Raw genomic sequence first — 26,217 nt, 5'->3', positions numbered from 1 at the left:
TATTACATTTGTGACAGTGAGGCTATTTATTGACAGCTCCCTCCAGAGTGACCAGAAATACCGATTTATCTGGATTCCTACCGATTTTTTATATGCCTACCAATTCACAGATGACCACCCCAAAACTACCGATTTTCCATGTATCCTACCGAAAATCACAGATATTTGATTTTTCAGTCATTTAAGCTTAATCTGTGGCGCTTGGGATGCTGTTTCAAGGATTGCTAACCTCATTTGTAACTTATCGCGCTGATGCACGTTTGTTTGCCTGGCACTTTTTATTTTTATCCGTGAAAATTTAATGTTCATAATACAGTAGAACGTCGATTATCCGGGCAGCTCGGGACCGGACGGTTGCCGGTTAATCGATTTGCACGGATAATGGTCCGAGAAATGTCAAATTCATATAAAAATTATAAAATCCACTAGTTTTATAATTAATTCACTTTGAATCAATCGATTAATCGTGAGTAGAATATTATTTAAATCAATAACTATAGGTTTAACAACTGTTCATGAATAAAACTGAATTTCGAAAATACCACTAGACTCTAAAGCTGCAAAAAAACTGGTTGCCCACTTGACTTTCGCTGCAAATGTTCGCTGTACGTTTGAACAGCGGTCACATTTATGTGCACGGTTAAGCCGCCCGCCGGTTAATCCGTCCCCGGATAATCAACGTTCTACTGTAAGTAGAAAATGTCAGTTGCGTGGATTCCGAGAATTGCTCGTCAAAGGAAATCATTTAAATTTGAATTTGAATCTCGCTGTCGGCGGTTAAAGCTCAAAGACAGACAACCCAAGTGCCACAAATCCACTAAACGACCACTAAACGGCTTCTAAATGACTCAAACACTCTACCTAAACGGAATATAGAAAGACTTCGTTTAGCAGACGGCAAACGACTCATGCATTCTAAAAATAGCAAAAAAGCTGGTGGCGCTCTCTGTTGGTGGGATACCCCAACCAGTGGAGCTTCATCGCTTGGAGGAGAGCTTTCTCATTTCCTCTGTACTGTTCCCAAGTGCCACAAATCCACTAAACGACCACTAAACGGCTTCTAAACGACTCAAGCACTCTACCTAAACGGAATATAGAAAGACTTCGTTTAGCAGACGGCAAACGACTCATGCATTCTAAAAATAGCAAAAAAGCTGCAGGCGCTATCTGTTGGTGGGATACCCCAACCAGTTGAGAGCTTCATCGCTTAGAGGAGAGCTTTCTCATTTCCTCTGTACTGTTGTATGGTTTCGCATTGAAGTTATGCATCGCTAGAACTAGAACGGCGATACGATTGTTTAAATACTAAACTCCAACGGAAATCACCAGCACTGAATAGCAAGTGAGATTTGAGTAATGGTCGTTGGTGTTGATACCCACGTATCTGACCACACGACCATTCATATAGATTTTTGCTCAGAAAGTTAGAAGGCTATATAGGTCATGATAAGATGAAACTTGTCGAAACACATTGCAAGAAAAGGATAGCAATATAATGATGAGTTGTAATACGCCATCTATTGATCAAGCAATGAAGCTGTGGAGCTTTCATTTTTTTCTATGGATATTCAATTTTCCAGTCGTTTAAGCTTAATCTGTGGCGCTTGGGTTGTATGATTTCGCATTGAAGTTATGCATCGCATCGATACGATTGTTTAAATACTAAACTCCAACGGAAACCACCAGCACTGAAGCAAATGAGATTTGAGTAATAGTCGTTGGTGTTGATACCCACGTATCTGACCACACGACCATTTATAAAGATTTTTGCTCTGAAAGTTAGAAGGCTATATAGGTCATGATAAGATGAAACTTGTCGAAACACATTGCAAGAAAATCACAGCAATATAATGATGAGTTGTAATACGCCATCTATTGATCAAACCAATGAAGCTGTGGAGCTTTCATTTTTTTCTATGGAAATTCAATTTTCCAGTCGTTTAAGCTTAATCTGTGGCGCTTGGGACCCTAGAATAGTTTCGAGCCGAAACGGATTCCCGGTGTCACCAGGTCCATCAAGGAAATATATTTGTTTATTGTGTGTCTCCTCTCTACTGAATTGTTCTGTCAAACCGTATTTGTCCACTGCTGCGGTAATTAAATAGTACACACTTCGTTGTTCGTTGTTCACTCGGTTCACGTTTACTAATACGTTGTCCTGCACATCGAAAGCATAAGAGTGCTCCAGGGAAAATATTTCGGCAGCGGATATGACACATTGTAGCAGGTTTGGCTGTATCTGTACAAAGTCGCCTGAATGCGGCATACTCGGAAACATCGTCAGCGCCATCCGCGGCGTCTTTCGCACAGGTACTGATTATTGAGTCGTAGCGCTTTGAGGCTCTCGACAGCTCGCAGTAGCCAATTCTGTTCGGAGTTTTCGACGGCGTACTGATCCTGAATTTGTGTATTTGCGGCCTTACATAACTTTATACACGTATGGACGATATTCGAATGATTGTTTATGGTTTGTCGTTTTTCGTCCAACGCCTATATCGATGAATCGCTATGTCGGAGCAAAGTGTGCGGAAAAATCAACACGGTACAAAAATCATCGAAGCTATCTGCCTCTAATATCAACTCACTAACCAACATCGTCTCACTATGGAGTGAAAAAGTAACGCTCTATAGTGAGAGATTGAAAATGAGAACCTTTTTGTAAAATTTGTTATAGGATATGCCAAAAATGTTCTCAAATGTGTTGTTTAACTTTAAGTTAGGATGCTGCATTGTTGATTTTTTCGCAAATTAACATTTTGATGCATTTATGAGAAGTGTCCATCTTACCCGCAGTGTCCGTCTTTACCTACCTTCCCCTACCGGAAAGAACAAAGTTTTATGCAGCTTCCCTGAAAATTTGAAGATATTTCAATAACTAAAATAGAAGATATTATTGGAATTAGTAAGCCGTATTTGGGTTATGAGTAATTTAATTATAGTAACCTTTGAATTTGTGTAGCTATAATTTTTTGTATGAAATACATTTCATTCTGTTTCTAACCGTACCAAGCTGGTGGACTGCACTACTTCCAATATATATGATCAATTTACCATCCAGAAATGCTAATATAATCTGGCCACACTGGCTCCCAGGGCAAAAGCTTGCTTGAAACGTCAATAACCGTCGGAAAACGTCAAAAACGACCGTCGCCAGCGCTTCGAAATCGTTGCGAGTTTCGCTCGCTGGCGACGTCGGTTTGCAGTACATGCGACGTCGGTTTTGACGTTTTGCGACGGTTTTGCGACGGTGGCCGCCAAAAAGCTCGCCTTGCCCTGTGGGCAAAGTGACCAGAAATATCGATGTATATATATATCTAGGGTTGGAAGGAAAAAATCTCAATTTTTTAATCATTGAACTATAAAACTCAGCCAAACAATCAAATCAATCTAAATAATCTAGTAAAAATCAAATGACAGCATGTACGATAAAATCGTATCCAATGGAGCACTGCTGTGGCCCTGAGCGGTCGCGTGGAGCCCCGAGAAAAAGAACTTGTCACCACTGAGCAAAAAAAATGTGCAACGTAGTCCTTCTTTGGCTTAGAATTCCAATTTTCAGATCGACACTTCAGAAAAATCTTCATTTGTGTAATCGATGAACCAAATCTAATCCATATCCTTAATAAAGGATGCATATTCTCGTGAGATGGAACTTTCTTTTTGCGCATTAGCACCCCCCCCCCCTATCTCGCTTAACACTTCTTTCGCTTTTACTTCTTTAAAGTTTCGAGTTTTAACCTACCGAAAACTACCGATAAAATTTTGATGCGCCTACCGAAAATCGCCAAAATAATCTGGCCACACTGGCTGCGGTAGAGAACAAACGATGAATGGGTGCTGCACCGTGGATTGCATACTTTGAGGCGTTTCGGGTTGTCCGGTGAAAATACTATGTAAATTCTTGTATGAAGAGCAATTTGATTCGAACGTTGAAAAGGTAAATCAAGTTAAAGTTATCAATTTATATTCTGTGTTTATTAAAAAGCCTTTAAAATTGTTAAACAAGTAAAACAATACAACACTGCTCATTTTATACCTTTGCTGGAGGTAAAATTTATTTTTCAAACGTATGTTCATGTAAAATTGTTTGTAATAAAACACTATTTTCAAAATACCTGCATCTAATAATTCAGTAAATAATCTTCGGTTTTAGTCAATGTTAACTCCTGCCGATTATTTTATTTTATTTGCTCATTTGAAACACATTTAATCATCACTTGTTTGTTACGCATGTAACTAACTAATTTACTAGTACAGTTGAACATATTTTCCTCAAAATATAATTTTAATACATTTGAAAACATTGTTTTTTATCTAAACTAGTACATAATGAGTGGAGTAAATATTGCTCAAAAGTCTCCAAATTTTTTTGGCTTACAAGCACATGATATGCTTTTTTATTACTTTCTCTCTTGCGTTCAATGTTTTAAAATATTGAATTAGTAGATATTTTTTAATAATCAAAAATTAGATTAATTTCCAAAATACGAAAATATATTGGAAATAATCATTTTATATCATAGATTCTGGAATAGATGAAGTTTCGTTAGGCCAGCGAAAGATTTTAATCTTTACTTTTACCGATTTAAATGTCTGATTTAAAAGGGCCAATGCAGCCAACAGGTTATACTTCTTTATTCAGATTGGATGTAGTGTTCACTTAAACACCAAACCTTTTATTTTAAACATTTATTGAAAAGCTTCTTTAACCGTTTGTACTTTTAGTTTTCAATCGGATGTTGGTGTTCTGGGCAGTTTGAGTTGAAATTTTGATTCCAATTGTCTCTACATCTTGTTCAAACATAACAAATCTGTCCTTTCATTTCCAATAACCTTAATAAGACCAGGCTTTGCTGGGTTATGGTATAATTTTCAGCTCATCAATTTGGTGCTGCTTCCAGCGCCTTGCGTCCGGATGGATCCTGTTCCCTATCGTCCACATCGGGTCACTATTGCTATTCAAAGCACGGGCCATAACTTCCCTGCGTCTAAAATATCCCATCGGCTGATGGCCCGGGTAGTCCACGTAGGAAATGGTATTAACTTTAGGCCCGACAGCTTTACCATTCCCGTTTCTCAGTGCGCTGTACACCGTGAAGGGAATTACGCCGAAAAGGAACAAACCCTCGATCAGGCTTAGTATGGATCCTCCAAAGCAGAGCCCCAGGATGCCGCCAAAGGTAGCGACGAGCGTCTGCCAGGTGACGAACGGTTCGCGCCTATACTTCAGACAGTTGGTCGAGCGAAAGTGCACGTGCAGCACACCGTATGCGGAAAAATTAAACTCTGGTCTGGTATTGAAGAGGATGTGAAGTAGTTAGATAAAATATTTGGCAATTGGTAATGCATTTTGTGGCAACACTTACACGTAAAAGTCTTTCTTCGGGTTGGAGATAGAGTTTGTGATGGTGTGGACTTCGTTTTTCTGTCCAAATATACACAGATTAGCCAGGTGTACGATTAGCTCTTTATCAAAAACCAACTCACCTCTATATTGCAACTAGGAAAGCAACGGCACTTAATGATGGACCGCTGCGTTGCCGTACCGATCATCTCCGCCACCTGCTCCGAGGTAAAGCTGACTCGATCTGCAACGAAGTAAGCTCTTCTTTTCATTTCATACTTTAAATTCACAGCACACCAAAACTACCTTTCAAATCCAGCAGGCAGCCCAGCTCCCGGAACCCACAGATCGGCACCTTCAGTTCGGCCTGCAGCTCAACCGTCTGCTTGAACAGCGGAATGCACCGGCAAACGCTGGCCGTGTACCGCAGCTCACACTCGTTCATGCAGTTGCTGTACGTGTACGGTACGCCAACCGTACTATTACCTTCATCCTCAAACGCACAGCCACGCTTTTCTAGCGCAATGCTCCTCAGCGACGGGCTCGCCGTCACGAGCGTGGGCAGCACGGACACATCCGTCTCGGTGCCCCGCTGCACGATGGTCGTATAGTCGGAAAAGTCGGGAAAATCGAACGAGCGATGCACAAACACCTCGATGCCGTAGGAGAACCGGTTCGAGGCGGTATAGTACTGCTCGCCGATATCCATCAGCACGGAAAGTCCTTCCCCCTTGCCAATGCCCGTCACGTGGAGGCTTTCCTGGGGCGGCGCTTCATCCGGTTCCTTCGCGCGCGTAAACACCGGCTCCAGAAAGCGGTCCGCATTGAACGAGCAGCAGTAGCCGGCGAAGATTTTCGTCCGCCGAAACAGAGTACGACACTGTACCGGTTGCATTAGCCAGAAGCAGTGCACCAGCATCGTCTCGCACGGGGGTGCAACCTCGAATGCTAGCTGCTCCGTGTCGTATCCTTTCGAGCGGAGCTGCTCCTCTATCGCGACGATGCGCTGATCGATCGGACGTAAATCATTCAGCCGGGGCAGGGAGTAAATCACGTCTATCGTGTCATTTATATGCACTCCCAGCTTCGCTCTAGTGTTGGAGTGAAACGACATGTAAAGGAACATTTTTGCTAAATTTGCTTCTCTACGAACACTTACAGCTTCGCTCCAAGCTCATCCGCCTTGGTAGAGTGTATCTTGTTAATGTTGCACAGCGTAACCGCTGGGAAAGCAATCAGCGACACCGGATAGGAGGTCGTCTCGATCGTGGTCAACGTGGGATTGCTCCGGAACTGATCCCACGCCGAGCTGGAGAGGAAGAGCGTGAATCCCAAGCTTACTACCGCGATTACGCTCCACACGAACCGTAGCGGCGTATTGCCCTTCGTTGCCTTGTTGCGCCCAATGTACCGCAGCCCATGGAGCGAAGAGTTTTCACAAAATATCCAAAATGTCTGCACGACTGTTTGAGAGGCTAGCCGGAGGGCACTAGCAATAGACGGCGAGTGGGACATGTTTACGAAAATCCAACACCGGCAAGGATGAGCAAGGTCTCCTGCTAGTCGCAGTGTTATATACGCATGGCAGTGAGGATGAATAATTCACCATTCTATTGTGTGGCCGTTGTTCAACCTCAAGAGGTCTTGTGAGTGATGTTTCGACACAGATGTCGCACGTGAAGTAACATCCCGAACAAAACGCCGTGAATGCGCCTTTCAGTCAGCGCTTTTGTGAAAATGAATTAATTACATTAGTCAAACCCTTTCTATTTACGTGACACGATGTGACACTAAGTTGATTATTATTAAGCTAATATATCATCTATTTCTGTTTGGAAAAAAGGCTAAACAGTCCGACACCTTGTCATCAGGACTGCGAACCTACCCATACTGCCCCACGTGTGTCGAACTGTTTATATCCTTCATCATTTATTACAACCAACCAGGACATGCACCAGCTCACACCATCATTGAATTAACTAGCAGGAAATGCACATCGCACACTACACCTCACCATTTAATACGACGTGTTCGTGCTGCATTAGTAATGCAGTGCCCCATCAAAACAGATGAACCGCCTTGAACGGATGTAGAACTTATATATATATAAGGATTACACAATGATTGCACCCAATCGGACATCTCCTTTCAAGTGAAAAACCGCGATGAACCTACGGCAAGTGCATAGAACCGTACGGGCTACGGTTCGCTCTGTAGTGCAAACGTTCTGTGAAAATACAAGCCTGCACGGGCTGCGCTACGTGTACGGGGAAGATCGTACCGGAGCCACAACGACTCCACACAGTAGAATGTTGCGCATGCTTTGGCTGCTGGTGTGTATGGTTTCTATTGGCTTTACCATGATTATGGGCATGATCGCATGGATGCGTTTCCGGACTACGCCCACGATCACCACGATCGAAACGATGACGTACCCGATCTGGAACATACCCTTTCCGGCGGTGACGGTGTGCAACATCAACAAGATAGACAGCCGGAAGGCGAGGATTATTATCGATCGACTGTGAGAATTGGGTTCTCTTCCGGTGTGTCGTTACTCTGTACCACAATCGCGCTCTTTCGTTGCAGAGTAAAGGAGTACGGGATGAGTGAAGCCAACGCCACCGGTCTGCTGATAGCTCAGGCTAGTCTCGTTAACTTTGAAGCCGTCAACACCAGCTACCTCGAGCTGGAATCCGTCCTGGGACGCATGGGCTGGAACCCGGACAAGCTGCTGCTAGAGCTTACGCAACCGTGCGAGGATCTGATCAAGGTTTGCTACTGGCTCGGGTCGGAGATACCCTGCTCGAAGATCATACGCCGCACACGGACCGACAACGGTTTCTGCTGCTCGTACAACGTGGACACGACGATGCAACCGTTGGTGCTGCAGCAAAATCAAAGCGACCCGCGGACACCCTACCGTCCGAGGCGACTATCGGGCGCTGGGCGACATGTGGGGCTTTCGATCCTCATTGACGTCCAGCCTGACACGTACATGGCACCGACCAAGTCGTACTATGGGGCGGAGGTGTACATACACGATTCGAGCGACTTTCCGTCGGACGCCGACTTTGAGCATGTGGCACAGCCGGGGTGGGATGTGGTAATGTCCGTGATTCCACTACCGATCGAGAGCAGCAGAACGATGAACCAGGTGCCGGAGAGCATGCGGAAATGTTTCCTTCCGGAAGAGAGTGGCACAAACGGCAGTGATAGCTTCAATCTCAATGTCTGTATGGCCGAATGTCGTCTGCGGACGATACTGAAGCTATGCCACTGTGTTCCGTTCTACTATGCCGACCTCAGTCGAATGTATGGTAGGTAGGAAGGATGTCGGATTTGTACGTGAGATGTGATAACAACAAGATGATGGGGAATGGTTCTCTTTCAGGCATGGTGGAGGGAAGGGATGTGGAGATGTGTGCCCTGAAACATGTGGCTTGTTTGCACTATTTTAGAAGTAAGTCACACTGATCTTTCGTAGATGATATCGCAGGCTTCCTCAGTGTATTGCTTTGCTCCAGGATACTTTTACAGCTTGCGCACGGACGACACCTTGGACCCGGAATTGGATGACGTAGAGTTTGGAATGGATTGTGATTGCAAACCACCTTGCTCCGTGTTGGTAATGAAGCAATCAATTGTAGTGGAAGTATTTAATCCAAAATAATCTCTCTGCTCTTAATTTCCAGAACTATAACGTGCAAACGATTGTGAGTCAACGGACGACGAAAAGCTTCATGTCGGCCAACTTGTAACTATTCATACATCAACTACAAACAATGGAGGTCACTCATTCTGCAATATCTTTTCTCCCGTCTTTCCAACAGCGGCGGAAGAAACGTCTCCATGTACGCCACCCTCAACGTGCACTTTAAGGATATCTACTGCGTGAAGTACAAGCGCGACGCGTACATGACCTGGGACTCGCTGGTCGCGACCTTCGGCGGCATCTTTGGACTCTGTATGGGCGGTTCCGTGCTCAGCATCGTCGAGCTGGTGTACTACTTCACCATCAAACCATTCACCGTGCAACGGGAGGCGAAGAGAGCGAAGCGCAAAAGAGGAAATACGCTCGTTCATCGTAAGGTTACCGTACTTCCGTACGCCGCACGCTGGGACGGGATGGCTCACCTTCCTGTGGGATATTTTTCCCGCCGCAATGTGCTGGCACGGGAACGAAGCGCCGGCAAGAAGCTGCCGATGTGTGTGCCCCAGAAACCTGACATCATTTCTCGGGAGCCCGAAACGAACAGGATTTCCTTCATTTATTAACGTTGGAGGTACTTACTCGACGAATGCTTATTATTTTATTTACAAAAAAAAAAACTTCATTTGCTTAATCCGCATAAACACGATACTCAATACAGGCTTGCAGTTTGTTAAGGATGGAGGCGGCAGTCAAACGTCTTATCGGCTAAGCGGCTAAGAATGTCTCTTACGCGGCATGTTAATGTTAAACATTGTACGATTTAAGGGGCAACAGATATGCGTGAAGCGATGAAATGTATCCCACGAAGGTGTGGGACAAAAAGAAAATGATAGCATTACTGCTTATTTACACACGATGAAATATGAGGATTAATGGAAGGGAATAGATTGCCACCGGGCAGGACGGAACCACAAGCGACACCTAACTGTGGGAGAGTTTGTCCCGTTTGTTTCGCTTCCCTATCAGACTATCAATCTTACTCAAGTAACAGTCGGCAAAGTGCCACTACCAATGCCTTATCAACTGAACAATTACGACTAAGTTGTAGCGCTAGTGTTATGATTATGATGATGATTGGATGCATTTGAACGATTGATCACTCAGCACGCGTCAGCTCAATCCAGCTGTGCCTTATGGCCGACGTAGTTGTCGAAGAAGGCGGCATCTTTCTTGCGGTGTCGCAGCTTGGCGCACGCCGCCAGCAGTGAGCCACCGAGCACGCACAGCAGCACGCAGCAGGTGGCAAGCAGGGCGGACAGGACGGACGTCTTCATGCACGTTTCCGACATATCTTGAGGTTCTGCAGGGCGACACGGAGTTAGCGTTTAGTGGCGTGAGCTAGAAAAACAACTTCCTGTTCTGTACTTACTGGCAGAGGTGATTGATTCCTTCTTCGCCCGGGCTTCCTCATCTTCCTCCTGCAGTACGCGAAGCGCCTGGAATAGGCTGATGTTGTCCGAGAGTGTGGTGTTGACCTGCGGTTGAACGGCCTCACGCTTTGTGACGCCCTTTAGATTTCTCCAGTGGCAAGGTTGACTCTGTGTGCGAAAGTGAGGAAACGCCTAATTAGCAACACGAACTTCGGCCACTGTATCATTAGATGACGTTGGCAAACCTACCGGACACCGGCCGTGACACATGCGCACGTCACACTCGATGTACAGGGCGGGCGATCCTGTGAAGCGGAACGTTTTCATGTACGCGTACACCTGCGTCTCAAACACGCCCGTATCGGACCAGCTGCCCCGGAAGCGGGAGATGAGCTTATCGTCCACCGGACAGCTAGAATGTGGGGAAGATGTCAGAATAAGATCTCTATCGCCACCGGTAACTCCGAGACGCTCTTCACCTACCCATACTCATCGATCAGCTGTATCCTTTTGTTGGCCCCGTTGTGCGCAAAGCAGTCATTTACCACGATGTCGAACCCATCGTACTTGCTGCGCATGTAGATGATGAGCGTGAGCGGATCGCCGACACGTACCGGCCCCGTTACCCGTGCACCGTTCGTACCGTAACCGTTCCGGATCTCCATGTAGCACTCGGGCGGGCTGAGCGTGAACACTACCGGGTTTCCCGTTGCAACTCTGTAACCGTTCGAGAGGGGAGAGGGATGGTGGGAGAATAGAACAAACAACCCGGTGAGAAGGAATGGTGTGATAAGATGACACTGCATTGGCACACGACCGACTTACTCGACGTCGAGAAAGGGAAAGGTGACCGTTTTCCAGAAATCGTAACCATACTCGCAAGTCACCTTAAAGTGCTCGTCAAACTCTTCCTCGATCAGTGGATTGTACTGCACCGTCACCGTGTTCCACATAAAGTTTTTCTGCAACCGAGATAAGAATGTTGGGCGCACGGTTTTTGAGTAAAGTATAGTCATGGGCATGGTGGTTTGGTGGATCACTCGGCACGTACCGTTGGGTTCTTGCGACTATCCTCGCCGATCGCATTCTTTCCCAGCGTTCCGCAACGGTTCAGCTGGATGAAGAACTCGTAGTAGTCGCGCCCGGAACCGTTGATGTACATACAGTCGGGATCGTATGCATAGCCTACGGGGTGGGAGAATGATTGTAAACGCATTAGCTACACCGACGCTTGTGGGACACTTTTTGCGCCAGATCACGTACGTGTTTTATGGGTTAATGCAAGAACGGAGGGGTTTGTGTTAATTCGTGTTTTAAGTTCCGTAATGCTAAGCAAATGCGATACTAAATACGATAGCAAAATCCTTTCGAAATGAAATTCCATTCAGTCTTCAAACGTTGGGAGTAAGAGCATGAAGACCTAAAAGACCCATAGAGTCATCGTGTCACATCGTTCTTCAACATTCTTTATAGACGTGAAGATCTTGAACTTGAGACGACGATGAACTCTACCTTTTACTTGAACATGCTGCACTGGATCATATCATAAAGTCAAATAAATTATTACATTTACCTCAGACATATCATTCTCCAACAACGAGATTTAAGTCTACGTTAAAAATTGCATAATATTCATCATTTATGTGACCCTTGAGCTTTGTGCTTTGATTATTTGATTATTAAACGCATGTTCTGGCACTTTTATATAGAAATATGAATATGTTTGTTAATATGACGCAATTAAAATCAACTGTGCTCTTAAGGTAAAGTTTCAAACACTTTAATTTCAGTGAAATTTTTAATATATTCTATTTTGATTTTAAAACATTTTCAAGCATGATAAACCTTCGTGTAAATTTTAGATGTTCTAATTTTAATATATTTCAATGTCATTTAATATACAAAAAATATGTTCAATAGTTTTGATGAGTAAGCGCAAGAGTTTTGTAGCTCCCAACTCGATGTTCAAAGTGATTGCATGAGTATCGAAAAATTCAACATTATTGAGGATAGCTTTTTTATAGAGACTTTGAGCCAATTGGCCTCATTTGCTTATTTTTTGAGGATAGCTCACTCTCACGAGAAAATATATAACTATTTTGAAAGTTTTGAGTAAGTCAAATGAGTTTGACATCGCTGTCATAAAGTATCACAGGCTTCGAGCTCTGTGACCTTAAGACATATAAAGATGATTACTAATTAACAGATAAGTCAGGTTTGATATCAACCATAGTTCAACTAAATTTCTTGTTCCTTTGGATGGCTTGCAGTCGAATTCTCCGTTTAGTTAAGTTGATGACATAAAACATAAACAATTTCACCATCACTTACCGGATGAGTAAAGAAGTCCATTGAATGATCCATTAAAGCCAATACGAATCTTCATATAATCGTCCTGACATTCTGCTTCGATATCTGAGAATAAAATAACATCATTTAGAACACACATTTCCACCAAAAACCAAAAGCGAACCGAAATACTCACGCTGAACACGGGTGTTGTTGAAGCGATAGCGCCGATTGTAGTCCCTGTCCCAGGGATCCGGACGCCAGGCAGCATCGATATCACCCCCGTACACCGGCGGTGGAGGCAACCGGGGATGAGAGGATTGCAGCGCAGTCAGAGGTATGTAACCGGACGTATCCGACACGTAGACAACCTGATGATGAGTCAAATGTGGGAGGGTAAATACGGAGACGTAAGTTCAAGCGAAACTCCCCCAACGACGCATGTGTGCCATCATCCCCCTCGGTTGCCATTAGCTAAGCGACAACTCGCGTGGCAGGCGGAGATCACTATCAGCGATAACCTTCTACCCACTACTAACAAACGTTCAATTAATTGCTCGTGGAGCTGCTGGTGTTCGGTGTCTAGCCTGCGGTGACTAGCTTTCGGTGCTCACGGACACGCCATTTTGACTGCTGTTGAACCTTTATGTTCACCTGAGAGAGAGAAACACCGCAGGCCCCTGTCGAAAGGCTCCCTGGAGCTTGCTCGAGGAAGGAAATTGCGTCAGGAGTGTGGAACAGTTTTCCAATTCCAACCACCACCAGGCGGGTGGTTGTCGGTCGCGCTTTTACATGCAGCTCCACCGCCGGACCTTGAGCTGTGACGGAACGAGCTGTCAGTGAACGCAACCGCACCGTTCGCTCGGTAGTGCGTGAAATTGATGGCACTTTTCCGACAAATAAACGACATCGACATTCCAAATTCCGACGCTTGCAGTGCGAAATTGCTTTCCATCCTCACCGGAATCCGGTCGACACATCGATCCTTGATGCTGTGCGAGGGGCGCATGATGTCACAGAAATTCGCGCATCTTGTGTCTTCATACTGCGAGTGTCTTAACCCAGAAATATTTGTGTGTGTATGCTTCGTACGTGAAACGGTAACCTACACGCATGAGGAACGACGAAACCGAAAGTAAGAAGCGTCCCATCGCCCAACGCCCCTGTGCGAGCGTTTTCTTTTCAGGTTTTTCCTTTGCACTGCACATACCCAAACACGTACACACACACACACACACAAACTCACGTACTGTTCGGCCTCTAGGCCCGTGCTGTTGGCCAATTTTCTTGGCCACAAATTTATCTTTCCAATCAGAATAGCACCGAAACCTTCATTTCGGATGCGCGGCTTCAGCACGAGGCCACCACGGTATGGCATCTTGGCCACCGTGCGTTCACGACACGGCGGTTAATTAAGACGGTGGGCTGTGTGGCGGCGTGGCAGGTTGGAATGTGGCCAGCCTTTTGTTTGTTTTCGCCAATAGCTCACTAGCCACGGACGGGGTAGGGAGACGGCTCATCAAACATGAGCGCGGGAACACGGTTTACTGCTCGTGTTTAGTGTTGTATCCGAGGGGGCTCGCTTAAAGTTCACCCTGGACCTCGGTTTAACGCCTCCGATTTTCCGATGGCAGCGGAACGTGCGCGTGACGAACGTTCTAAGATTGTGTTCTGTTTCTTTCTGCGTGCAAGTTCCGATGCGTTTGACGAGTTTTTCTCTCTCTCTCTCTCTCTCTCTCCCAGCTCCCACGTTAGAAGGCCCCGCGTGACAGCTTCCGGCACGGAACTTTGTTCTGAAGCAGCATTTATTGGCGTTTTGTTCTCGGATTAACCTGTGTTGTCCAGCATGCTCAAGGTGTCGCTTCTTCCTGCATTGAGCCTCAGCCCTCACAGCAGCAAATGCAAATGAAACTGTTCCTACTTCCTTGACGCTTGAAGCATTTAATTTGCATCCAAGCACTGTTCAACTGCAGGGTTGCGAAACCAGCGAATCGCGGCACATAAAACCCATCATACCGTTTTGGTATTTTTTGTACAAGGGGTTTTTTTAATGCATTTAAGTGTGTCAACTACTCCACCGCTCGACAAAGACAAGGGTGACAAAACTAAAATGATACGTTCGTAAGGCGGTTCACAACCGTTGCGTCAATTCCCGTTACAGTGTTTGACGCGCGCCAGAAAGAACCACTGAACGGAACAGTGAGAATCGATGCCAAGAATGCTGCACTTTAGATGGGTATCTTTGTGATGCAGTAAAAGTGCACGTGCTGAGCGGCAGTGTGCAGCAGTTAAATAAAGGAATTATTGCTACGCGAACCAAAGACACAAGCAAAAACCATATTCAGAAGAATTAGGTCTTTTTTAAATACAAGAAAAAAAGATTCTGGAAGGCACTGAATCAGGTACAGACGAAATATTACCAATTATGCTGGAATTATTTTATGCAACATTGTAGGTATAATAATCCTCTAAGTTGTTATTGAGGCGGTAAATTAAAGCCCATATCGTAGTTTTTTTACGACATATACTTTAATGAAAGAAAACCTTAAGGAACCTTAAGTCCAACGATAAGCTGACCCTACACCTTATACCAAAAGATGTTGATTTTTTGATGAAGTGAAGCTTGCTTGGGATTGTTCCCCGAGAAATAGTCGTCTATTTACACGACTTAACAACAAGTCTGTCATGGGATTGAAACTCAAGTCCTCAGAATCTCATCGATTTTGATACGTTTGGCGCACTTTCTAGACACCTTATGATGCTTCTTCTTCTATTTGGCGTAACGTCTTACGCGGACAAGCCGGCCTATACACGCTTTCGAGACTTAATTCATTACCACGTATAGCCGGATAAGTCAATCCTTGCTACGGGGGAACGGTCCATTCTAGGATTGAACCCGTGAACCCATGACGGGCATGTTATTGAGTCGTTCGAGTTGACGACTGTACCACGGGGTTCAATGTATCATGTATTCAATGTATGATGCTATGTATCACTTAATGAATGATCAGCTATAGCCCAGAAGATAAGATAAGATAAGGTAGATCGCGTATATAGGCAAGAAAGTATGCTAAACGTATCAGATCATATGAAAACCCCTTTAACATGTAAGGTAGGTTTAGAGCGACTACGATTGTTGCGCTAAATGAACAAAAGATAGCTTGACATGTTTGAACCTTAACCAACAGCAAGTAGTTGTGAAAAAAAAATCATTCAGATTAGAAACAAACGCTTTAAAACGTGAATAGAAAGCCATTGCATCATATAAAATGATATCCAATTAAGGTTTGAATAAAGCAGATCACAAAAGTGAGATGGATGTTAATACATAAAGGCTTTAAAAGATAAATCAGATAAATTCATAACTCTTACATCTAGTAGGCAAACGACGATAATGAAAGCTCATGCTGATGAAGATCTAGTGCACCGATCGCCCAAGACTTTTGGCTTTGAAAGTTATATAATAAAAATAAAATACAACAGTACACCTCTAAAGGATACAATTAAACGCACAGTGAACAGAGGAACGAAACACCGAAACCCCTGTACCAGTAATATGTTTAAAACACCTCATCGAGTGTGGTCAGCAGCGACAGACAAACGTCTTACAAATGGCATTGTTACCACTCTCGGCATACCTTTCGGTGCTCATTGATCGTGCAAAAGCAACCAAAAAAAAGAAGCCAAATGCTTTTTACACAAAACAGAACATAAAACTCCCAAACTCGGGACCACCCTCCCATCCCGCTAAGCACTCTCTTTATAAGAGCCTCATTCTTTCAGCCCGCAGGTACGCAGCACACGAAGACGCGCGTTTACGTTTAGTAAAGCACACTAAACCACCGGACCGGAACTAAGATATGCGGCTGTCCGGGGGTGGTAGTGGTGGTTGTGGTGTGTTTTTTTATGCTTCTGTGTGTCTGTGTGATTTTCCTCCTTATGCACTCAGCACAGTTTTATTGCAACCGTGCACGATTGTCGATTGGTTGGCGCGTTCGGGTTATGTAAGAAGCCACACACGCGGTTAGCTCACTGACCGTCCGGCATCGTCTGGGCAGCTCGGAGGTTTTTTTTTGTAGATATGCCCCCTGCATTGCTGCACCACTTTGCCCTGGTTAATGGACGGGAATGACCCGCGAGCAGGGAAGTGTATCAATTATAGACTCTCGCTTTCGGAACCACTGCTCGATCGCTTGCAGTTTTTTATCATCTCCGTCAGCTGGCCCCCATTGGCACTACCAAACACCCGTTAACAGGTGAGTGGAAAAGGATGCACCGGCAAACAAAGCCAACAGTATTCACACCAGTCACAGTCGGTGGCAGATGATGACGGTGCGGTTTAATCCGATAATCGTGCTGCCAGCTGCCGTGTGGCACACCTTGGCCGTGACGCAGTGACACAGATTCGCCGGTTCGGGGGGGGCCTGCCGTTGCGTCGGTTTTGCGGACTTACCGGTTCGCTGCCCTCGTGGGAGAGTGCCTCGCGCGAATTGTTCGCATTGTCCAGCGGTGTCGGCTGCTGCACGACGACATTTTTCTGGCGAAAAGCGCGGAATGGAATGGAAAAATCAAATTTGTCATCTTTTGGAATCGAGTGAGAGAGGCGCCACAACTTACCTTGCCACCGCTAATGCTGCCCCGCTTGCGCTGCACTTTCGGTGCAGCGGTGGAGGATGGGTTGATGGTGACCGTGGCGTCCCGGACCGGGTTGGTACCGGTGGTCAGCGCTCCTGTTGGGGCGGTTGAGGGTAAACCGGCCTGGTTGGTGCTGTTCACGGGCTGCTGAAAGCTAACCGGCGAGATGGTGGTGATGCCGGTAACGCCGCTCGCTAGCTGCAGGATGCAGAGTGTCTGAAGAGGGGAGAAAGTCACATTTATATGAAAAGGGAAATAATTGGTTCCAAGACCAAAAATGTGCTGATAGAATGGACATATATGTAGCTGATATACTGTGAAATTATCTTCATAATACTATGAAGCATTTGGTACATCATTCGTTGATCAAATCTTAGTATCAAAACGGAAAAAACACTCGCCAATAAACCATAAACTTGTGCACAACTATTCAGCACTTTTCCTTACAACAATTTATCAACAAAACTCATTTCCCTGAGTGATAATCAATATTAAAGAAATGCTCAATGTTAACCAATCGTGAAGTTAAAGTCTCGAAAGCCTGTATAGACCGGCATGACCGGTAGGTCGTTTACGCCAAATAGAAGAACCAATCTTGATCTAGATTAGCTACCAAACAATGTATCCTGAACATGAATGAAATTGATTGTTATGCGAGATCTTAGGCATTAAGAGAGGTATTTCTTGAGTATTTAGATTTGCTCGTTATGAGAGGTTCCACTGTATTATTGCACGTTACTTTTTAATTGCTTCATTTTGTATATCTGGCTACCTTGATATATGTCTTAATCGAATTTACGCATGTGTCGTGAGTTCACTACTCTTTTGAGAGTGTCATGAAGAGAACATGTCACACCCGTTGTTTTTAACTGGTTTTGTACATGTAATTTTCTTTAACTGCAATTTTAATTAAATTTTCATATAAGGACCATGTGATTTGAACAAAAGCAGACAAAAAGCTTTAAATCGTTGAAGAACTACAGACAAAATGATAAATGCAACTTCAGGCTAACTAATGCATCACGTGCGGTTTATTTCCAGAATAAAACATTGGCTTATCGATTTTTCATATTGTATCGTTTTAATTCTGGAAATAAACTCTCCCGTGAATAAAAAAACAGGAACCAATAACGATCAGGATAGGATAACATTAATAAATATGAGCTCCATTTTACCCCACAGAAAATAAATTGTTTTAAGCAACTAGAATAAATCAAAATTGCCCATATATTAATTGTATTTGGTTGGTGAAATTACGGCATTCGACCAACAATAATTTTCGAGAATCTCTAACGTCTTTCGAACGCATTTACCGCACATCTCGGTAACAGACTGTACACTAGCCTACACGTGAGCAGCTTATTGAATCTTTGTCTCATAATTTTAATCTATCTAGTAATACAGTTTGATTCCATCTGTTCTTATTTTATTTTTAGTTTTAAGACTTTTACTGTATAATACATTTTATATTTTTGTAATATTTCTTCTATAATACATTTGCTAGTTTTCTGTTTTTGACAAATTGGTATGAACATCTTTTTGATGCAAACAATTACACGAGAAAGGTGCCCTTCATTCTCTCTACAAATATTAAGGACTGTAGAAAGAGCATTGCTTTAATATTGGATTGCATCTATACTTTGCTTTCATTATAAAAACTTTACTTTGTCTTTCGATTGCAGCGGTCTTTTTGAATAAAAATCTATTTGAAAAAAAATTCAAAAAAAATCCTTTTTAATTTTAAGACACCGAAATACAGTTCTTCAATGCAATTCAACGTGAAACATCAAAGCTTCTCCTGAAGAAATGGTCTACACAGCGGGAGCATCGGAATGAGTTGCAGCTTCGACCGTCCCAAGTTTGCCTTACTAATTCATTCCATGCACACACACAGCCATGCAAGCACTCGATCGCTACGGCTGGATGCGTCGGGTGGATGGGTAAAGTGTATCGGCTGCTGGTAGTAGAAAACCACCCACTCTCCCTTTGCTTCGACATGAACTAATAACTCACCTGTGCCGCCACGATGATGAAAGCACACCGGCCCAGATGATGTAACCTGCGAAAACAATGAGAAATATTTGGCATATTAGATCGCATTGAACTCTTTTTCCTGCTAGCTTTTTGATCGGTCGACCCGGGAGCTGATCTCGCTCGGAAGATCAGCGAGACGGGAAACCGGCCGCCAAGGGCCACGAAGAGGGAGAAAAAAATGGGAATACGAACGCAAAGGTGGGCTTTGCTTTTACGACAGTGCGCTTACTGGCTGGCGCGATTCATGCCGCGATAAGCCGGTACGCACGGATTTGTGTGAACAAGATCAGGTACCGGAGCGCATCGGTCAACACCCTCCCAACCTTTCCCTCCCGAGCTGCATTAATCGCGTTGCGTTTTCCCCGCCTATCCCCCCCCTTTAGCCTTTGCTGACATCTGCAGCTCCACTATGACCCAACCGACGTTTCAAGCGCGGGACGTTTATTGGGCGGATATTATCCAAGATTTTTATGATCCCCTCGTCTGCCGACCCTTTTCGGCTGCAGCTCCACCAGTTGCTGCAATGCGAAATGGCACAGGAAGGGTAATTATTCATTGGAGAATGAACAAAAAAGTGGGCAAGCAAATAGCAAACGCTGCCGGTTGCTGATTGACGTGCTCTGCTGCTGCTGCATCCGTAGAAAGTATTGGTAAGGGAGTCATGTTTTCTTCTTCCCATTCACGTCCCCAAATGCTATCGAATGCGCCACCACCAAATGTGCAATCAATCATTGCGAACATTGAGGCACGCGGCACGTCCCAAAACCCGATGTGCGGTGTGCTCAACGGGATCGCTGCCAACACACGGCGGGCAAACTGTCCCATCGCTCAATCGGACGGCACCGGGACGGCACCGAAGAAAATCGACGACCACACAGCCCAACAAACAAATTGCTGGGTTGGGTGTGCTGCATCCCCCGTCCTGCATTTGCTGCATTTGATTACCCACTTTTCCAGGACAATTTTCCAATCGGGCGCGGTTAGGCGGTTTGACCTGCTTCCGCACAACCGGAGCCCATAATTCAACAGTGCCGTGCGACACGGCAGCGACATAACTGCTGCGTTTCGTTACACCACCGCATCCGCATAATCGTAAAACAGAACAAATTACGACGCCGGTTCGTACGGTGCCTGCCGCCAAGCGCCCACGCCGAGTGTAAAAAGAACGTGCCGCCGTTCCGTTCTTTTAACGCCGCTGTGTGGCGGCGAAGAAGCTGTAAGCGCGACGTGCTGGAAAACGTCAGAGTATTCTTGTCTTTGAAAATCCATCGAAAAGGGCTGAAGATAAGCTGGAGCAGCTATTATGTGCTGTGCAGGAATGCTTATATTTAGGTCATTCGGTCGTTTTTTTTTTTTGTCTTATCAAACCAACGTTTCGGTATCGAAGGCAAATGCCCTAGGGCGCATAATTTACACTCGGAACGATTTTCGAGGCGTTAAATGGACGGACAAAACCGCTGCGGGAATAGCACAATGCATTTTTGCTTAGCTGAGGCGGAAGGTGTTGATTGCAAGCCTCGTCATAAGCTCGTGAGATAATTTTGCGCTCCGGCGAAAAAGATACAAATCTCCTATCGGACAGTCGGACGGTTTTGCATGTGAAACCGGATATGCGCCGTTTAGCCTTATTGCTAGAAGCGTAATAAACGCTCGATTTGAATTTTTAGCTTTAAAAAGGGAAAAACAAGTTCTTAACCAGTAATTTCTTTTTGATACAACAATCTAAAAACTCTTTCTCTCTTCCTCATATTGATCTAAGACGTCCTAGATAGCCGACCACCAAATTGCGTCGTGAGCAAGTGGCTGCTCTTTCATTTCAAAGATGATGTGTTCGAATCTACCCCAGAGTACGTCATAATTTCCCTTTATCTAATTATCGAACAAAGAAAATTAATGTAATAATAATGCTAGCCAAAGTATGATTTGCCACACACAGAGCTCCCCGGAAGTGTACGTGTTTGCTACTGTGGTGGTGCTGCCAGCAGGATAGCTTTTCCCATCTTTTATTGCATCCGCGCTACAGGACCCCTCCTGTGATTACAGCGATCGTATAAAATAGTTAGCTCTATCAGAGAGCCACCCCTTTAGTGGCTGTTAAATGCGACCTTAATCTAATTCACTCTCCTCATCCGCACGTCATCATCGGTGTGTCTTAATCCGGCATCACTAAAAAAACGTAAAGCAAAAAAAAAACTCACACAACTTTTAAAACTCTACCACTTCCCACTTCATCTCGCTCAGACGGGCAAAACGCCTCATCCGAGTTTCTTTATGTTTCTGAGCGGTTGTTGTTTTTTCAATTACCGCAGCGCGTCAATTCATTTCCGTTGCAATTGCTGCGGTTTGCGCAGCTTTGGCGCATTTCTTTTGATGAGCGGATGAAGCCATCTGTTCTGGTGGGTTGGTGGGAGGATTTGGGGTGGATTATAGAAGAATCCTCCAGGGGGGAGGGGGAGACACCATGAGATGGTGGTAAGTTTAATCTGCTTTGTCTTTTTTATAATTGTAACGTTCTAACCAGCAGTTAGCAGCAGTAAATGGAAAAGAGGAAAATTAATAGAATAATCTGATGCTGATGAAGGCAAAGTTTTACTATGAATAGAATTGTTTTTTTTTTTCTTTTCGATTTTTTTTTTAATATGGGGGTTTCGATGATATTATTGAAATGTTCAGCGAGTTGTTGATTTGTTCGAGCATGTAATTGAATCTTTCAGCGAGTATTGAGAACAGTATTGTATGTTTGGCAATACTGTTGGGCTGTCAATTGTTTAGTTTTCCCCCTTGGCGTATGACCTACTAGTTTACCTGCTGATAATAATGATTCAAGCTGCAGTCCAAAGAGTACGAAAGTGACAGGCAAATAGTATCGCCAAACATGTCAACAGATACATCCGAACAATTCAATATCTCGCTGAAAGAGAGTGAAGAGTGTATGCTCCAACAAATCAACAACTCGCTAAAAATGTCAATACTCCCTGTCGAAACCCCTGTAAGGTATGGACATATTAATGTAAAGCTTAAAATCTGTTAAATATTGTTAATTTGTGGAATGTTTCTAATTTTTTCAAAGATAACACAATCTGTAATTTACACGTCTCTTATATTCTTCGATGTTGTTCAATATCTAGCGGTACAGCGGTAATATTGCAATCATCTGCTTCGCCAACCGTTGTTTCCTTTGCATCGATGCAATCGATCCGAGCCAACAGCGGGGAAAGCGCGGCACAAGTTATTCGTTCTAACACAAAACGCTGCTAGAACGTACCAGCACCAACCAGCAAACGGTTCGATCTAATCCAGCTCTAAGCTCACACCGACCAACAACGGGCGGAGATAATCGGTTCAGCTCATCCGCTCGAAATTCCCCCCCGAACGCGAGCAATTAATTGGGTACTAACGAAAATCGAACCAAGTACCGCGGTTTAAAGAACTCGCGGCACCTGTTCTAGCTGGATTACTCGCCGAAGATGCTCGCTTAGGGAAGGGAGCAAGTTATAAAGTACTGTTAACATAATTCGAATGATGTTTGGGGTTCTGGGGTGGGCCGAACCAAATGTGCGAGACATCGGATGGGTAATGATCCACGGCATGATCCGCGAACGGCGGAGACGACAGCGGGCGCCTTTTTACATCTCTGTTTGCTGCACAAACGGGGCCAATTAAAACTGTATCCTATTCGCTATGGTTCCGGCAATGTTTTCCCGTCTCAGAACGGAAGTGTAGAAGGCAAGGCTGCGCTAAGATGTTTTGCCTGTTTTTTTGTGTGTAAATCCTAAAACAAAGGAACGAGCATTGTTTTAAACGTGCGTGAATTAATTATACAATATCGAGAACAAGCTTTTTCATTTGCTTTTGTTGTGAGCACGACAGTTGGGCTGTTTCTGACATGCGATCATTTCGTATTCTATTGAGCGATAATAATCTACAACAGTCCTAAACGTACTCATTAGCATTAAGCTTAACGCTCGTGTTTAAAACTTAAGCTCACCTTTACGAATCGAACAACTTAAATGCGCCCACGGTGGCGAACCTTCCCCCGGACCAACCAACCGATCGTACCAAATCTACGTAAAATGCTGCCCCAAAATGGAACGATGATTAAACATTAGCAGAACGTTAGCTCTCTTCCCTGGCTTATGCTCGCTTTACTTACCTGCTGGATTGAGTCATTTTGTTCGCTTCGATTCGATGTTTTCCACAAACCGTTGAGCCAAACCGTAAATCAAACACCCAAGAACTGCAATCTTTTCTCCTTCCACAGCTTCCCTTCAACGGCACACACCCGTCTTGCTTTCTTCACCTAGAACCGATCCACTCTTCCGGGGGAAGAAATGCTGTCGCCACACATAAACACACGCACACAAACCGTTCTACAAATTGTGCACACTCCCGGTGTGGAAATGTGTGCGCCTCTTTGCGGTAAAGCCTTTCGCGCAGGAGAAAATTATTGTCTTTTAAATCGTCACCATCAGCAAACTCACCGTCACCGTGAGTAGGGAGCCGTCATCAACGCACAACGGCATCGCACCTAACATACGAAGAGCAGAGCGTGACGAAAGCTTAGTCTTGGTCGGTGAAGCGGTCTTTAGAAGGTTCTGTTGCGTTCGGCTGCACCGCTAGAACACTTTTCACCGTTTTGCACCCCGCACGCGTTGCTCTGCCTGACAGCGGAACCTCCTTTTGTTTGAAGAAAACTGTGTTGGTTTATGGGTTTTTTTGTTTGCACTTTTTTCAACTACAGTCACAATCACAACCAAAACGACACACTAAACGGCAGATCGTTAAAATTAGTACGCTCCGTTCCCGAACGCTTCTAAATCTCTGGTTCTATTCTGCAGCGTTTGCATTTCTCTCGTTCTCTATCTCTCCCTCCGCCAATGAGTGATGGCAAATAAATCAATCGCCTAGCAAATCAACAGTCCGGGCCCGTTCGTAAGGGATGCGGATTTTCACTTTTCATTGACGTCCTTCACACACACCGTGCCGCCGTGCACATTCACCGTGCGATAGCCGCGTCCAACCGCTCGGACACTACACAGGCTCGGTAATTTATTCACACCCATACACGGTTTTGTTTCACTGCACATCCACAAACAAGACGACGCGTGGGGTTCGCGTTTCGCTGGTCGGCAGCGTATTGCACAACAGCCGCTTGGACCGGGACCGTAAAACTAGGCTAGCAGTAGGCTAGCCCCCCCCCCAGACTAGCGCCAAAAAGGGTAGAAGCAGCGGTTCGTCGTTACCGCCAGCGCGCAAGTCTTTCGATGTCTTTCGAGGCCCCTACACTGTTCGACACCGTTCGTTCGCTTTCGTCGCTAGTTGGGATTTTGGGGTGGAAAATGCTCATCCGCACCGATCCGCACTCGCTCGTCGCCGGCACACAACTGCTGCGCTGGGTGGCGCCGCCGAGCGAAGAAAACCTTCCCGGGCCACCCGCTCACTGGAGGGTGGTATCCGGAGCACGCGAGCGCTAATCGGTAGCCGCTGGTGGTGGTGGTGGGATCGGATTGGCGGTTTTCGCGCCCCGCCGTTGTTGTTCTTCTCTCATTTTCTTTGCCATTGGAAAATGAAGGGCGGAAATGACGCTACGGTGAAACGATGAATGGAACAGTGCTTGTAAGGGAGGGGAGGAAAACGGGGGACTAGTTTGCCGAAGCGTTAGGAATGCTTATGTTTTTGGCATGTAGCGACAAGCTTGTAATGCTGATTGAACAAATTAAAACATGTAGCTGGAAAATTCATCATACGCATTATCATTCGACAACCAGCGATTGGGAAGCATGTGAACTTGATGCATGAATCGAATTGTATTCTTAATTCTTCTGACTAACGGGGGTAAACCGATTCTTTACTTGAATGATTCATCTTTGAAGATTCATACAAAGAATTCTTCTCGAAAAATTCACGCATCACATTACTATTTAATGTCTATTGAAGATGTATAATCAGAAGGTAATTAAAGAAGAGCTCCAAGACACGAAGATTACCAAATGAATATTTACTTCCAATCAGCTTAAATTTTATACAAAAGCGATAAAAACTTATTGAGCAAATCGTTTAAATTTTACAAAATAATTCATTCGACGCATCACAACGCAATCCAAAAACGTGTGACAAAAATGCAACAAACGCTGACCCAGTGCTGCGATTAGCTAACAGCATCATCATCAGCATCATCAGCAAACTGCTGTCGAAACCACGCTAGCTCACAAATTTATGATAATAGCGGTGGCAGCACGCGAAATGCAGCAAAGTAAAAGGATAAACCACCTAAAACGGAGTGCATGAAACTGTGGGCGGACTGTTTAGACTTGACCTACGGAGTAGGTAGCATCTAGAAGGAAAGAAAAAAAAAACAAGTCCAATGCCACCACCACAATCACTTTTCTATGTTTATCAATCACTCCCAGCGTCCTCTTCATCTGTTTTTCATCCTTTTTGCACAACTATCTCGCATCGCGCACGCACGCACTTTGTTTCCTGGCGTGATCGTGATCGATCTTCTCACGATTGCGCTCCCTTTGTGAACGGGTGAGTGATGAGTTCGTTCGAACAACATTTCCCATCCTTCCGACGGTTTCACGTACAGCACACGGTGGCCGTATAAATTTTCCATCCATCGCACAGCAGCAACGTTACGCGTTACAAAACGCCTGCCCTGCCCGTGCATTTTCCGTTCGATCTTGCTTCGCACACAGGCTGACATTGACACCTGGTGCTGCCTGGGCGTGTGTGAAGGTGTGAGACGTGACCTCATGGCACTGTCATCTTTCGACCCCATTCGACCGTACGTTGACAAATCGATACCTATCATCCATCATCCGCATGTA

The 26,217-nt window shown here is 44.8% G+C and overlaps 3 protein-coding genes across 3 annotated transcripts; 1 reads left to right on the top strand and 2 right to left on the bottom strand.

Annotated features, from left to right (window-relative positions):
- Positions 1–4,858: 4,858 nt before the first annotated feature.
- LOC120894742 (sodium channel protein Nach-like) lies at positions 4,859–6,859 on the bottom strand. The gene is made up of 5 exons (XM_040297526.1): positions 6,504–6,859; positions 5,651–6,435; positions 5,488–5,588; positions 5,367–5,425; positions 4,859–5,291 (listed from the first exon to the last, which is right to left on the bottom strand). The coding sequence occupies exons 1-5, from the start codon at positions 6,857–6,859 to the stop codon at positions 4,859–4,861; spliced, it is 1,734 nt and encodes a 577-aa protein (XP_040153460.1).
- A 650-nt stretch (positions 6,860–7,509) lies between these two features.
- On the top strand, positions 7,510–9,776 carry LOC120894738 (pickpocket protein 28-like). The gene is made up of 7 exons (XM_040297513.1): positions 7,510–7,868; positions 7,934–8,652; positions 8,739–8,807; positions 8,872–8,972; positions 9,040–9,101; positions 9,178–9,431; positions 9,718–9,776. Exons 1-7 carry the CDS (start codon positions 7,510–7,512, stop codon positions 9,774–9,776), a joined length of 1,623 nt encoding a protein of 540 aa, XP_040153447.1.
- Positions 9,632–24,758, bottom strand: LOC120896995. Its single transcript, XM_040301560.1, has 12 exons — positions 23,541–24,758; positions 19,367–19,412; positions 17,336–17,569; positions 17,172–17,255; positions 12,915–13,089; positions 12,761–12,844; positions 11,481–11,614; positions 11,255–11,391; positions 10,913–11,146; positions 10,679–10,841; positions 10,429–10,597; positions 9,632–10,359 (listed from the first exon to the last, which is right to left on the bottom strand). The coding sequence occupies exons 1-12, from the start codon at positions 23,555–23,557 to the stop codon at positions 10,175–10,177; spliced, it is 1,662 nt and encodes a 553-aa protein (XP_040157494.1). The 5' UTR covers positions 23,558–24,758; the 3' UTR covers positions 9,632–10,174.
- Positions 24,759–26,217: the final 1,459 nt, after the last annotated feature.

This window comes from Anopheles arabiensis, chromosome 2 (assembly GCF_016920715.1).
Source record: "Anopheles arabiensis isolate DONGOLA chromosome 2, AaraD3, whole genome shotgun sequence".
NCBI classification, from domain to species: Eukaryota; Metazoa; Arthropoda; class Insecta; order Diptera; family Culicidae; genus Anopheles; species Anopheles arabiensis.
The sequence above is the reverse complement of the archived record's forward strand: the minus strand, read 5'-3'. Positions and strand labels throughout refer to the sequence as shown.